The 15,689-nt window shown below is 39.0% G+C and overlaps 2 protein-coding genes across 2 annotated transcripts in view; one reads left to right on the plus strand and one right to left on the minus strand.

Annotated features, from left to right (window-relative positions):
* GFM1 (G elongation factor mitochondrial 1) overlaps window positions 1–15,689 on the plus strand; it is a 42,512-nt gene that overhangs the window by 15,115 nt on the left and 11,708 nt on the right. Inside the window, exons 10-13 of the mRNA XM_045811767.2 lie at window positions 1,416–1,517; window positions 3,112–3,168; window positions 6,320–6,457; window positions 7,332–7,414. Coding sequence (XP_045667723.2) covers window positions 1,416–1,517; window positions 3,112–3,168; window positions 6,320–6,457; window positions 7,332–7,414 — 380 coding nt within the window. The remainder of the gene's footprint in view (window positions 1–1,415; window positions 1,518–3,111; window positions 3,169–6,319; window positions 6,458–7,331; window positions 7,415–15,689) is intronic.
* Window positions 7,450–13,604, minus strand: LXN (latexin). The gene is made up of 6 exons (XM_045811780.2): window positions 13,299–13,604; window positions 11,939–12,001; window positions 10,680–10,857; window positions 10,247–10,383; window positions 8,042–8,104; window positions 7,450–7,772 (listed from the first exon to the last, which is right to left on the minus strand). Exons 1-6 carry the CDS (start codon window positions 13,425–13,427, stop codon window positions 7,674–7,676), a joined length of 669 nt encoding a protein of 222 aa, XP_045667736.1. The 5' UTR covers window positions 13,428–13,604; the 3' UTR covers window positions 7,450–7,673.

Genomic DNA, 15,689 nt, shown 5'->3' on the forward strand with positions numbered 1-15,689 from the left:
TTAGTTGTGCTATAATTCTGATGGAGCACTTTGGTATGGGCTAAATTGGCAGATGTTCAGGACACATTTTATACACCGTGATTAGCTGTATTTCCTCAATGGCCAAGGTTAAGGAGAAGGGCCAGTCAGTTCCCTAAGACTTAGAACCCAGAACCCAAGATTTAGCACCTTTCTCAAGAGCTGTCATTACAAAGAGTGTAACAGATTGGGACAGTGGAACTGTGGTTCTCGAAGGTAATTGAGAGTAATCAGTTCACACACAGTGTCCCACATTGTTCAGTGAATTTACTTTCAGAAATATGGCCCCGTGTGAAAAGCCCTGTTGAATCCCAGAGTTTTTTATTCCTGTTATAGAACGAACACCCCCAGAAGGATCATATAGGTGCTCGAATCTGTCTGAAGATTGAGAACCTCTCAAGGTCTTATCTGGGAAATAAACTTTGATTTATGGCTTGAATTTTTGAATTGCCTCTGAATCTATTCTAGCCTTCTATGTGGTCTTTTAGGGTTAAGCCTTAGTAGAAATGCCGAGTGTGGGGGGTTGTCTCCTACTCCTGCTCTTTCCCCAGTCAGCTCTATATTCCTAGAGAAGTTTATTAGTCTGAGCAAACTCTTAACGACATTCAGAAATTTGTGGTAGCCATAACTGTCTCTCCTGGAAGATGAATAAGCAGTCTTTCAAAATTGGATGTTATTGCTGTTCTGTGAGATAGGCAGCAGGGGGCCTGATACAGGGATTAGTGATTGTCACAGATGTTTTTATGGGCCAGAGGCTACGAGATGTTTACATCTGTGGACCGATAGAGACTCAGGCACCCTTGTCATTCACAGCCACAGCTGTTATGAATGAGCTGTCAGTATAAATGGACAAAAACTAGGAAGCTTAAGAGGCACCAGTGCTTTGTTCTTAGATTTCCTGTGTTTATTTGACTGCTTGCATCTGTGAGAAATTAAGGTTATTTTAAGTACAATGGGCTGAATTCTCCCGCCTTTGTTTTCAAAACTTCCTTCGCAGTTTTTCCTTGTACATCTCCGTCTTGCATATCTCATTGTTGGACTGTCGCAGCCCATGTACGACATCCTTTTTAATCCACAGAAATGCCTTCGGCAGTATAAGGCTGTGTTCTGTCAGTACTACAGATCCTCCCGCTAGTGAGGCCATAGCTCTGAGTTTCTGTGTAAAGTAAAATCTTGTCAGTTGAGATGTGGTTTAAATAAAGGCCCTATTCAAGGTAAATCTTGCCTTGGTTGATGATTGGTATTACATTGGTTCTAGCAGATCCATTCTCTGTAGAATGCGTGGTGAGATGCTGCCATGTGTGTTTATGTACAGTGTGTTCGTTGTGCGATCACTCTTCAGTTACCATGTCCTGATTTGTATTATTTGCAAGTACTATTTTGTGTTCTTTATTCAGGATGTTGAGGAAGTGTATGCAGGAGACATCTGTGCGTTGTTTGGCATTGACTGTGCTAGTGGAGACACATTCACAAACAAAAGTAACAGTGGCCTTTCTATGGTAAGTCATTTAATTTCGAAGCTGTTTATCACTTGAGTTTTAGAAGTCTATGTGTTTGTGTAGTACATTTAGTAGTTCAGAAAAACAATCACAGAACTTTTCATTTATTGCCACAGGGATCACTATAGGTTTGTCTTGGCTCTTTGCATGTCAGTTAGACAAGTGCTCTGTGTAAGCTAACCTATCTGGTTTTTCTTAGTAAAATGATTCCACAGTCCTCTAAGGTTTAGTGTGGAGGGAAAAATCTTCACTAGATACACCTGAACTGTGTGGCGCTGACTCCTCTACTCAGAGATTTGCTTTCCCATTGCGGATTCCTCTCTAATTCCTATCACTAGGATCAGGCTGGTCCCAGTGGATGGCCACTTACGAACATAACAGCCAGAGTGGGCCCTAGCCTCAGTCCCCCAGAGAACGGTAACGTGTAGACTAGGGGATAACAGAATGGAACCTTGCTCAACCAGACAGTCTGACTTACTGCACACAGCCTTCCCTGTGGAACTCAGAGGTCCTTTTTCATGACTGAGGGGTCCCGAAGGGAAGAGCATGCTTGGGCACTTTCTGCCTTGAGTCCCCTTCACTCACTTCTCTCTTTTGCCCCTGTAGGAGAGTAGGCTCTCCGACAGTATGATCCTCTCTCCATGGGGGTGGTCCCTCTCCTGAATTCAGTAAAGAAAGAATATGAGTACGTTCGGGGATGGGTAATTTGCCATGAAGAAATTTACAGTGGGTCATTTACATAAGAACTGGTCCAGCCCTAACAGATGAGCACTATAATAGTCCCTGTATTATGTGATGAATTAATAATTTTATAATTTAGCTTTTCTGTATAAGATATTCTCTGATGTCTATGGTTTTACAGGTTGATTTAAGATACTACAGGAAATCAAAATCTATACAGGTTTTTGGGGGATCTAGAGAAGGGGCATGGTGTGTAAACAAATATTGTTGATAAGGCCTTCTCTAAATACTTGTATTTAGTAATATGAAGGACTGGAAGTTGTGGGAAGTGCTTAGGCTTTGAAGCAAATAGACCTTGATTAGAGTCTCACCTCTGCGGAGTTATTTTGTCTTTCCAAGCCTTTAATGATTTTATTTGTAAAATGGGGATAATAATATCTGCTTGTCAGAGTTGTGACTGAATGAGGTATTGTATGTATAAGGAATCTAGTGCCCTTTCTCTGTTTTATCAGTTGTGGTATATTTTGATTAAAGTAATTTATCAAAAGACAGCAACAGCTCGTGTAGCCACTAGCCAATAAGAATTTTACATCTTGGCATTTGGGTTCATTACGATTATGTTTAAAATGAATGTGTCGATAAACTTAAGGGTCTTAGACAGTTATAAACAAGTTATTTTTGTTATTTTGGAAGGGAGGAGATCGTGTAAATATATGCATTTATTTATTAATGTGTTATATTTATATTGATATATTTAATACAAAGCAGACCAAGATATATATTGTCTAGCATAAACATGTTGACTAGTATTTGTCCTTTGTTCTTTTGTAAGTAGCACATTAAAATTAGTCCATCCCTGACCCAAACAGTACTGTATTTGAATTCTTCTCTTTTCTTTTAAAAAATATTTTAGGAGTCAATTCATGTTCCTGATCCTGTCATTTCAGTAGCAATGAAGCCTTCCAACAAGGTAGGATTTTGGTTTCAGTCTCAGTACAGCACAATAAAAACTTGAGCTCTTTTTTATCTTTCTCCACAGTGCACATAGTATCTTGTGATAACCAGCAGTCTTATGGTCTCTATTTCTTCTTTTGGTATTGAGATCACCTTCTAAAACTACCAGTCTCTTGGTAATAATTAGTTCTCACTATATCTGAAAAAATTGATGGTATTAAATAGGCACAAGACTGTGCTTTCTGACTCTTTACAGTATCCTTGGCTCCAAAGTGGTAAGAATATTTTCCTATATCCAGATCATAAAGGAATCGTAAAGGAAAAGGGGGGAACAGGGACATTTGTCCTAAGTTGTAAAACCTCGCTGAAGTACATTAGATTACTACATGGGTTAATTGCCTCATGGATTATAATACATCTCTGGATTTGAGGTAGTTATAAAGTATATGTCTGATTATAACATGGAAAGCCTGCAAACAAGACTTTCTCACCTTTTTTTTTTTTTTAAAGATTGTATTTATTTATTTGAGAGCGAAGGAGAGGGAGCAGGAGCAGGGGGAGAAGCAGACTCGCCTCTGAGCAGGGAGCCCGATGTAAGGCGATCCCAGGCCTCTGGGGTCATGACCTGAGCTGAAGCCAGAAGCTAACTGACTGAGCCACCAGGCGCCCCATCACTTTTTTTTTTTTTTTGAGTAGGCTCCATGCTGGGTGTGGATATGGGGCTTGAGCTCAGGACCCTGAGATCAAGACCTGAGTGAGATCCAAGAGTCAGACAGTTAACCAACTGAACCGCCTGGGCACCCCTTTCTCAGTTTCAAATATAATAGTTTTATGGTTGCATTTGCTGTCATTTAGCTTTTTATGAAACCAGAATTGCTTGATAGGTTCTTACTCACATTACTGCCATTGGAATTAGTTTGCATTACTGCCATAATTGTTTGTGTTCTTATGTTGCTTTAACATTCATAACAGTCATGTTAATATGGTAAATGGAAATGAACTCATTCATGCATTGAGTGACTATTTTATGACCTTTTGTCATCTGGGAACTATTGTTTACAGAACATACTCTGATGTATTGTCTTGTGGATGCATTAACAGGTACTTCTTCCTCTGTTTTGAGGAAATGAGCTTTTCCAGACCCTTCTCAGTATAGAAAAGAGGATGTTGAGGGAGCAAGAAACATTATGTCATTCCATCTCAGAAATTTGAGGAAAGGCAAACCGTGGCATCTTACCACACAGGGAACTGCCACATTGCCAGGTGCTTTGCTAAATTGCTGGCTTTTCCCTTCTGCATAATCAGGGAGAGAAGTTAAAGATACTATGCTTCTTCATCCCTACTTCAGAGTTTATATACGGTATTTAACTGTTGATCGTTTCCAACAGTGGAGGAAAATCAAAGGCATCGATATCTAAAAGGTTCTTGGTGTCTCAGGGTCGTCTGCTTGCTGCAGTACGTTAATTTAAATACCATACTGAAGTCACTGCGTGAAGCTGTGACTCTCGCTAGCGGGGGCGGGGGCAGGGATGATCTTGTAAGTTGGGAGTACCTGGGTAACGTGGGGAAAAGGCAGAAGACTTCAGAGAGAGCCTGACCGAGGACTCAGTCCCGGCTTTGGCATGCGCTAGCTCTGTGGCCTTGAGCAGGTCACTCAACCTTTCTACACCTAGTTTCCTCACCTGTGAAATGTGGGTAATTCTGGCTTGCAGCATTGTGGTTAGAATTTGAGGTACATATTCAAAACATACAGCACAGTTCCATGCACACGTGATAGCTGTTAAATACTGGTGATTCGGGGGTGTTAGTTTTCTATTGCTGCCATAAGAAAGTACCAGACACTTGGTGGCTTAAAATAGCACAAATGTATTCTTTTACACTGTTAGAAATCTGACATTGTTCTTAATCGACTGAAATCAAGATATTGACAGGACTGTTCCTTTCTGGAGTCTCTGGGGGACATTTTTTTTTTCTTTTTTGCTTACTCAGATTTTTGGCAAAATTCAGCTCCTTGTGACTGTTGGGACTGGGGTCCCCATTTCTTTGATGACTGCCACCTGGGGCCTGTTTCTGGCTTCTAGAGGCTGTCCATTTTCGTAGGCTTGTGGCCCCATCCTCTTGTCTTCAGTGCTCTCAACCACGAAATCAGTCCCTTCTGTGCTTCAGATTTCTTCTGCCTCTTCTTCCCTCATTCCATCTTTCTAACTTAACCCTTCTGTTTTCCTCTTCCTTTTTAAAGGCACATGTGATTACATTGGGCCAACCCAGATTCTTCATGGTAATCTTCCCATCGCAGAGTCTGTAACTTTAATCATATCTGCACAGTCCCCTTCACCACATAAAGTATCATTCCTGGGTTTGGGGGATTAGGGCAGATCCCTAGAGGACCATAATTTTACTTACCACGTATGGAATTATATCTAAGGAGAATAAGGGTGCATGCAATCACATCCAAGCAGGTTGCTTTGAAAGGGAGAAGTCTCGGTGTGCCATCTGCCTTACTCTTAGTCTTAACTGTTCTGCTTGACTCTACAATCAAGTGGTGGTAAACGTGCTGATTCCTTTGATTATGTATAGAATTTCTTTTTTTTTTTTTTTTTAAGATTTTATTTATTCGACAGAGATAGAGACAGCCAGTGAGAGAGGGAACACAAGCAGGGGGAGTGGGAGAGGAAGAAGCAGGCCCATAGCGGAGGAGCCCGATGTGGGGCTCGATCCCATAACGCCGGGATCACGCCCTGAGCCGAAGGCAGGCGCTTAACCAAGCTGTGCCACCCAGGCGCCCCTATGTATAGAATTTCTGAAATGTAATAGAGTAACACAGATTCTCCTTTCTCCTTCATGGAGAAAGTTTTCCCCAAATGGACAGTTTTCCCCAAATGGACAGTTTCTATGTATATCCAAGAATAAAATAGGAAAGGGCATAGTTAAGCCTTACAGTCTTGTTTTTTATCTTGCTGTGGAAAGAAAATTCTGTCAGCCAGCTATTCGCTGCTCTCTCCACTGTGTGATGTCCCAGCTCACATATTGGAAGGGTTTGACCTAGGAACTGGATGGGGATCATTGTTATTTCCTGTTAATGTACTTGATTTCATTTAGTAAAATTCTTTCAACAATCCCATTGCTTATCACGTTTACTAAAAAGTGTAATGACTCTTTTTTTAAAGAATGATCTGGAAAAATTTTCAAAAGGTATCGGCAGGTTTACAAGAGAAGATCCCACATTTAAAGTCCACTTCGACACTGAGAGCAAAGAGACAATTGTATCTGGAATGGGAGAATTACACTTAGAAATCTATGCTCAGGTAATGAATAACAAGGAAGTTGACTTAAATTCATTTTATTTATGTCTGTGCTTTGTTACAAGTTAATAATTCTCAGTCTAATGACTGTAAAATAATAGTGGTTCTTCAGACAACATTTGGTTTGTATCCAGATGTGCTATACTGTGTTACAAATGTTACTGTCTCTTACAGATTAAGTATTTTTGAATTCTAAATCCTGTTATTTGTAAAACATTTGCAGACTCCTAGAGCAAGACTCAAGTATTTGCAGTAAGAGCATCCGTCCACCCCTAGGTCATGGTTAGTTGGGTCCCAGCCAGGGAGACAACCTGCAGGGAGAGACCTGCGGAGGAAGTTGGCCCACCAGGACCCACTCTTGAGGCCATTTCTTGCCTGTTTTCTTCTCAAGTCAGTACTTGAAAATCATTAGAATTTAGATAGTAGAAAGAGTATATGGGCTGTATTTTCCCTAGGAAACAGAAAAGGTCTTCTGTATCTATGAATGGAGGCAAAAGCTGTTTGGCTTATGAATAAAAATTCTGGTTGTGATCATATTTTTGAAGTTAAGGTAGTAGAAAGCCCTGACAACAGATTCATAGGCTATTTCAGAGAATATGTAATAAGAAACAAAGCTGAAGTTTTAGTGGATAGATTAATTAGAGGTAAGTGTAGTTAAACAGTCTAAATTAGAATTCATTTATATAAAATCTTTAAAAGTAGTTTGTATTACTTAATATCATGTATTTAACCTTTGTAAGATACTTAAGTGATTTAAGATTGATCATTTTGTATCCTATTTAAATGAGTGCTTCAAAGGTAATTAAGATTCTTATGATTTTTCTTTCAGTTTATTTTTTTAAGTATACCAAAAAATTATCTCCCTTCTTCTTTTTAGAGGATGGAAAGAGAATATGGCTGTCCTTGTGTCACAGGAAAGCCAAAAGTTGCTTTTAGAGAGACCATTACTGCCCCTGTCCCGTAAGTATGCAACACAATTAAACATACTGTGAGGCCAGAATTGAAGCTTTTTATTATGGGATATACATACCACTATTAGTGCTGGGACACTTTTACATCATGATAGTGTCTGGAATCTGTATAGTTCTATACTGTAATGAAGACATGTATACAAAGTGACATTTTGGGATTTGCTCGGCCCCATAAACTAGGTATCATGAAGACTGGCATACACGCATCATTGATAAGCATGTTGACACTTTGGTGTTAAGGTCTTCATTTATTCCAGCTGTGCTTCCTTCGGCAGACGGCTGTTATGTTTGACTTTAGTACCATATTGCGGATGCCAGAGAACTTGCATTTGCCAAGGAATAATCTCCTGCAAGTAAAGGAAACTAATGCTATGACAAAATTCAGAAAACATTTAAGAAAACAATGTTGGGTTTAGATTTTGTTAGAGACAAAACAGTCCTTACAAAGAACAGCAAAAAAGAAGTTAAATGGCTACAAGTATATACTTCAACCTGGTGTCTATATTAATTTACATGAATTCTGATTTAGAGTCAAAATTAATAAGGCATACACTGTGGCTATAAAACAAGTCTCCGTTTTCAAAGTCTCATCAGATAAAGGTAAATGATACTTTACCTGAGATGCAATGTCATGAAGTAGAACGGTGTAGTCTAACTCAATGAAGTCATCATTTCTTTGCTATCATAAAAAATAAAAACCTGGTGTTTGAAACTAGTATCGTTGGCAAAAATGATATGTTCATTTTAAAATTCAGCTTTTGTTATTAGGTGATAATACTTCCAATTAATAAGTAAAAACAAAAATTGAATGTTATCATTTATTTAGCCTGATAAATTGGGGCACGTGGGTGGCTTAGGCGGTTAAGTGTCCAGCTCTTGGTTTTGGCTCAGGTCACGATCTCAGGGTCATGAGAGGGAGCCCTGCATTGGGCTGGCACTGGGTTTGGAGCCTGCTTGAGATTCCCTCTCCCACCCTCTGCCTTTCCTACCCAATGCCCATGCCCACTCTCTGTCTCTCCAAAAAAAAAAACAGAAAGAAAAACTATGTTCTTATAAAAAAAGTTTTCTTTCAAACTACATTTTAAAAGCGTGATTTTTCACCTGTTACTCTAAAAGTTGTGTATCCTTTCTTAGGTTCTGAGTTGTGATACCTACCTCAGAGCAGTATGATCTGAAGTTTGTCATTTAAGATTTCCTTAATGTTTCTATTGTTCAAAAAAGCATCGTTTTGAGGGATAAACTACTGAAATGAGTGTTTACATGAAAGGAAACCAATTTTATAATAGAAATTCTCCTTTTAAAAACTGAGACTAGGAAACGTAACGAGTGTAGTTAATATGGTGTGTGCTGCTTATTGTTTTGGGCATATAAAGTATTTATACCATCAGCTACACAGAAATACTTCATCCACATAGTTTAAAACTACATTCACCAGAGATTGCTGTACAGAGATTATGATCAATGTGTTCAAACAAGCCCTGGCCTCCGAGGGGCAGCATGAGCTCCTGTGGCCCCTTTGGTTAATAGCGATTATAAATGTGCAGTAAACCTTTCCACTGAAATTTTAATAATGCTTTAAAACTTTGATGAAGGGTTGCAGGAGTTTTCTTTCATAAAACTTCTGGCACTATGTTGAGCATGTTTTGATACAAAATCATGCCTAGAAAACCATGATGATGATTGTATAACCTCTGTAACCTGGATCTGTTAATTATTTGAGCCTCAGTACCCCAGTAGGAATTTGTAACCAAAGATGATGTCTACAGAAATGCATTAAAAAAATCCTCTGTTGGGATGCCTGGGTGGCTCAGACGGTTAAGCGTCTGACTCTTGATCCCAGCTCAGGCCTTGATCTCAGGGTCGTGAGTTCAAGCCCTCTGCTGGACTCCATTCTGGGTGCAGAGCCTACTCAAAAATTTAAAAAACAAAAAAAAGGCTCTGTTTCTTAAAATGTTGTTGTGGTATTTATGTTAGGTTTTGGCATCATATTCTAACTCTTGTGATTGTGTATCCTGCCCTCCAGTGCCCGTAGGTGTCTAATAAGTGGTTGCAAAAGCCTGTGGAGTAAAGGTGCTCCGGCTGCCTTGCAGTTTGTTTCCAGCAAGCTGAAACAAGTCATTTGGAAAGTCCTTTTCTCTTATAGAACTGAAACTGTTTGTTGTGGTTTCTTCACACTCTGTTTTTCTTCATATCCGTTAGGTAGCAACAGTTGACTTTTTTTTCTTTTTAACCTATTAATAAAGCTAAAGTGTGAAGCTGACTTTATGTCTTTAAAGACCAGAAAGAGGCAGTTTTAAATAGCCATATCAGACTTAAAAGAATGCCAGGCTAGCAGTAAGACAGGACGTTGTAGATTAGGACTAAACGGGTTTTAAAAGAAAATGATATACAGCAAGCCTCACAAAGATTAAAAGATGCTCAGATATTTGTTCTGGCTGATCCTTGGGGCAAAAAAATGCCAGCCATGTCTCTGAGTAGCTCTGGCACCACCATTCCTCTAATAGAGGAGAAAAGCAGAGGTAGTTTCATTTGCATAGCTATAGAAATGTGAATACAAAATTTAGATCACCAAAGGATATAATCTGTATTAAGGTGAGCACAAAAACTGAATGCCAAATTATTTATAACTCAATACTTACTCTCTTGAAACTGCAGCTTCAACTTTTTTAGCTTTAGTTGTAACTGACCTCTCCTTCAAAATACCAGGTTCACTATTTTAAATACAAAATGACTAAAGGAGCACTATTTATCCAGTTTTGAATTATCACACTTTTAGTAAAATAAAACCCTGTTAATAGTGTATTTTCTAGAAATTGCTTACCACTTGCTTGACAGTTTGAATTTTTACCATTTTATACCATGTGTTTTCGGTAGAATTCTGCCATATTATATAACCACAGGCAACCCAGGCTAAGTGTCGAACTGGCTTCATTTCTGGAGATACATTTCCAAAGCTGTCTGTTGAGGGAAACATTTAAATGGTAAATGGAATTATTTCATATATACAGTGTTAACCTTTAAGAAATCTAAATTCTAAGTCATATTTTAGTTTCCTTCAAATGTGTACAGAATATAATTTAAGCCATGGATCTGTGAATTTGCAAGGCCCTTTTTTGTTGAATTAGACTGGTAATGAATATTTTTGCAAAAGCCAGTATATTTCCAACATATTATTAACATCTAACCATTCTGAGCACAGATAATTAATATTGATCTTAAAGTTGAAAATTTTTTTCCATGCCATATTTATATACCTGGAATATTTTGTGCTTCAAGTGGTTCCTTCATGGACTTGAGTCTTTGATAAAATGTGTTATCTTCTTTATCTGGGTTCTTTCCAATTTCTCCTTCAAATGTGAAGTTGACTTCTGGTGCAGTATCTTGTCCCGTTAGAGGGTAAAGTACTTCAGCAGTACAGTTCAGTGTATCTTGCTGTTTGAAACATTTTGCAAAATATCTTTACATGTAAATGGCCATCCATTCCTAATTGTCATTCTTGAGATAGAGCATTTAAGTGTTGGCTGGCCCCCTAATGTGTTTCAAACTTGACTTCAGAGCATCTGTTACAGAGATATCTAAGTGGGTGTGGCCTACTGGTTTCTTGAAGGTATCTAAGACAACTTATTTTTTAACTTATAAAGTATCATAATCTAATATTTCATGTTAAAACTTCATTATTTCTGTGTAAATGGGTGTGCAGTTTGTAAGGTCATATTTTAGTCTGACTTCATGTACTGCCTCTAGACTTTGGTTATTTTTTTAAGTCTATTACTCTACCCTCTACTTCTGAAATAACAGAAATATTCTCAAGCCCAGATAAAGTAATCTGTATCTAGATGTAAAATTAAAAAATAGTAGCATTGGTTCTGCTTGGAAAGATGGCTGTCTAGCAGCTCAGATATCTTTTAATCTTTTAGCCTATATCTCTTCTGAATTATGCTCAACAAAAGGGCAAGCTTTTTTTTTTTTAATTTTAAAATGGTTATGGTACAAATTGCAGTTCCTTTTTTAAAAAAGTTTATCTCACTAGTAATTTGGCAGGTATATAATATTTAAAACTTTCCCTGCCCCATTACCGAAAGATTCCTATGAACATATTGGTATCATATTGGTGATTTTATTGCTCATAAATATCTAAAAGCAGTGGCTTTCTTTAAATGAAAGCAAAAACAGAATGAGAAAGGCAGACATAAAGTGATGGTGACTGGAGAGTAAATTACTTCATTTGTTCATATTAGGCATAAGTTCAGACTGCCCTAAGAATATACAACATTTTTAAGGGAATTTATTTGAACTGAAATGTGTAGTCTTTTCTAAATAGCTCAATAGAATTACTTCATGTATCTCAGAATATATTTTTAAAAGAGTATAATCTGACCCTTGTGTGCTCTTTATTTTTTTCAAGGCAGGGATTTCACAACTTAAAGTTAATCCTATGATTTGATCTGCAAAAGGTGATCTAAAATATTTATAGAGTCAAATTTTATTTCAGAATGAAGGACATTTCACTTACTTTTTGGATAATTTCTTCCACAGAAAATTTAAGGCAATACTTGTGTCCTCTTCCTGGAATATCCTGTTAAGAAAATGCGATGAATTATTACAAGAATAGTTCTGTTCTTTGTGTTGTTAGAAAAATACACTCTCATTTGGTTGGGGCAGAGGGCTGACTGGTGAGGGTAAATGATTAAAGCCTTAGACCTTAAAAAAGGCATGTCACCATGTATGTAACATCTAATTCAGGAGGTCCTTTATGAGATTTATTTTGGATAAGAACAGAAGAGTGGGATAAAAGCATATATAAAATGGGTTATAAATCACTTTCAAGTATCAGAGGACTTCAGCTTCTGGATCTATGATCCTGAATTCTCTACAAAACAAATTGTGAAACACCTTTTGATTCTAAGACAGAAAACAGGAATATACCATTGAATACACTTTCAAAAAGCCCTCTGTGTACCCTCCAAAGACTGTTCAACGAAGGTGAATTCCATTTGGGGGCAGATTACTGCGAAGTGGTTAGAGATGTTAAGTACTGTTTTTACTTGTACATTAGTGGACCTGCAAAGTGATACTTTAACGAATTTTATAACCGTAAGACAATTGTTTGGGTATTTCACTTTTGAATCAAGATATAATTAAGAGTGTATAGCTAATTATCTGGTGCACTTTTGAAGTAACATCTACTCCCCGTCAGCTTTTACACACTGTCAGTTAAATTTATGTCCGATAACTAAGCGACAATCTCAAATCTTACATTTTAGTAACATGGAAACAAGCCTGGTTAGTGACAGCTGTGGCCTTAAGCATTTAATTTAACCCTTTGCCAGAGGGAGCATATCTTTTACAGCAGCCCACAGTGTTTTTGTTCTCTGACTGGTTGTCAGTTTGTCTTGCTGTTTGCTTCTCCCTTCATTTTGGTCAAAGGGTCTGATGAAGATTGTTCCTAAAGTTTAGGCAAAGAAGTATTGTTTGGAAGACGGGAGCTTTTGTTGGTTCAGATTGGAGTAGTAGATGAGAAACATAGTAGCAGTTTTGGGATTCTTTTGAGTGGTTCCTACGGCTTTCACTGAGTAAAGGGTAAAATGCCGGCTCACATTTAGAACATTTTTCCATTTCTTTTTAATAGTGCCATTAAAAACCGTATCTATGTCTCTGCCTTTCCAAGAAAAAACAAACAGCCCTGGCTGTCCTGGAGTGTCAGCTATCCCCAGAAATGTTAACTTCCCTAGACCTGACGTCAACAGCTAGTCCCAAAACAGGCAAGGGTGGAGTGGAAGGGAAGTCGCGCGAAGAACGGGGCTGAGACCCCCGGGAGTGGAAGGAAAGCGAGTAGATGCAGGAGCCCGCCCACTGCCCTCTGCTGGACTCACCTCCATGCTGGCTTGTTTGATAGTCTGCACCAGAAACACCTTGTGGGGGGTCCCCTGCTGGTAGTTGATGCAGTTCTCCGCCACCGAGGCTGCCCTGGAGGCAGGGAAGTGGGTCGGGGGGATTTCCATTCTTGGTGGGAGCTTACGGCTGCTCAAGTTTAAGGGACCGGACGGGAGCAGTGCACCGCTGGTTCAGCCTCCTGCTGGGTGGCTGAGACGGAAGAGTCGGCACGCCTTGGTCGAGCTGAGTGTGGGCGGGATCGCCAGCTCCTACCCTCCCTCTCTTCCTCCTTCCCTCCTTCCGATTCAGGAAGCTGCCGCAGGGGCGCTGGCTCCCACGGCTGCTCCTGTGGCCCCGCCCTGCTGCCGCCCACATTACCGACTGGTTCCTGCGAGGGGGAGAGCCTTGGCCTTTCCCGCTGGCGGCTGGCGAGGGTGGAGGTGTGGGGAGGGAGTCGGTGGGTTCGGTGGGCTGGGACTTCATCCTTCCTTTCAGTGACCTTTACTGAAGTGCAGGGAGGGGCGTTCTGGCTTTTTCCTTTATGGAGTGTCTCTGGGGCTTCCAGTTTCCTCTCCGTGGAAGAAATCTGGGTACTTCACATGCAGTTTGGAGCGCACCTTCCTTATACACCACGCCCAATGTCAGGCACAGGGCAAAGTGCAAAGGAGCTCCAGGTAGTGAGTCGGTTACTTCTTTTTCCTTCCCACTCCGAGGTCCGAGGTCCGGGAGCTCCAGGAGCACGCTTGGTTAATCCCTCCTTTGTGTGGGTTTGGACCAGTGCTGCCCAAATCAGGATATGAGAAACTTAAAAGGATAGCATTAATTTGGAGGATTATGTAATTTGGATCAGGAGAAATAAATACACCTGCACCCTCTCTCCCTTTACTAATCTTAGAAAAATGAGGTTTTGCTGTAAAACCATGCTTTTAACCTTCTGAATCACTTTGACATTTTTACTTTAAGAATTAAAACATATTTAAGAACTGAACTTAAAGCACTATCTTGAAGTAACTTCTAACAAAGACGAGTTTTTAAAGCTGTTTAAGTAAGCCTTTGAGTAGACAGTACATTTCCATTCTACAGGTTTCTTAATTTCCTTCTTGTTTTACCTTTGAAGGGGCTATAATTTAGGCTTTGGATTTGCTTTAGATCAGGAAGCTAAGTTCCTTGTTATCTGTACGCCCAAACCTTCCCTTACGCTCATTTGCTTGGAAATAGAGTTTCTTTGCTTTTTTTCTCAAAATGGATTTTTGACGGTTCTTTGAAAGTTCTTTGGGTGGGCATATGTGTTGTGGTGCTTTAAAAAATAAACCTAAAAATGTATTTGTAATGTGTTCTCTTCCTCAAATACCCTTTTCAATTTACTAATAAAATCTTTATTTGGAGTAAGTATATATTTTTTTAATGTAAGGAATAAGGCATTTCTGTTTTTCTAGTTATATTAGCCAACCAACTGTCAAGTAAGTAGAGGATAAAGGGATTTGTTTCTCCTCTGAAGGCTCTTTCTTAAATTAAAAAAAAAAAAAAAAAAGGTTTTTTTCTTTTCGGGTGTGAGAGGGTGAGTCATTCATGTATCAGCCATCCTCTTAGGTTGTCATTGTGTGTGTGTCTGAATCGTTCAAATCACATGTTTCTTTGATAGTGCCCAGGAAAGAGTGGCTGAGTACATTTTGATGATGCCGAAAGAGCTTTTTGCTGATAATGAAATTTTAAGTTTCGCAGATAGCTTTAACATCTTCTGGTTATTTCTAGTTAGAGTTGTTAGAAATATAATATGTGAGCTTCCTAGATAAAGTCACCATTTGAAGCTTTATGAATACCATCACTATAGGTCAAAGCTAGTTAGTAGGTTGTGACATATTAGGCATTTACAAAGCACATATACTAATTTATATTCTTTTCAAAGTATAATTATTACATGAAAACATTTAACTGCCTATCCAGATGTTAAGTAAACTGTATTAAGAGAATCTTATTCCTATACTTGAGTCCTTGAAATCTTACCTACTAAAGCTTTATGAATGGTTAGTCTAAAGTCTGTTATCCTCAGATTTGAATAATGTATGGACTACCTTCAAAGTAACAAAATTATTGGGGGTCTCTGGGATCAGGTAAATTATTATGATTTTATATAACTTGCATGAATATAAAGCTAAGTAAAAAGGTCTGTAGCTTGCAACTTTGGTACAACTATAAAATCCAAATAAGTCTACCAAATAGAGATAAAACCAGTACAGTTATGGGGCGCCGGGGTGGTTCAGTCAGTTAAGTGTCTGCCTGTGGCTCAGGTCATGATCTCGGGGGTCCTGGGATCAAGCCCAGTGTCGGGCTCCCTGCTCAGTGGGGCGTCTGCTTCTCCTTCTCCCCACCATTCATGCTCTCTCTTTTAA

Source organism: Ursus americanus, chromosome 20 (genome assembly GCF_024610735.1).
Source record: "Ursus americanus isolate L20-20 chromosome 20, mUrsAme1.1.p, whole genome shotgun sequence".
Classification (NCBI taxonomy): Eukaryota; Metazoa; Chordata; class Mammalia; order Carnivora; family Ursidae; genus Ursus; species Ursus americanus.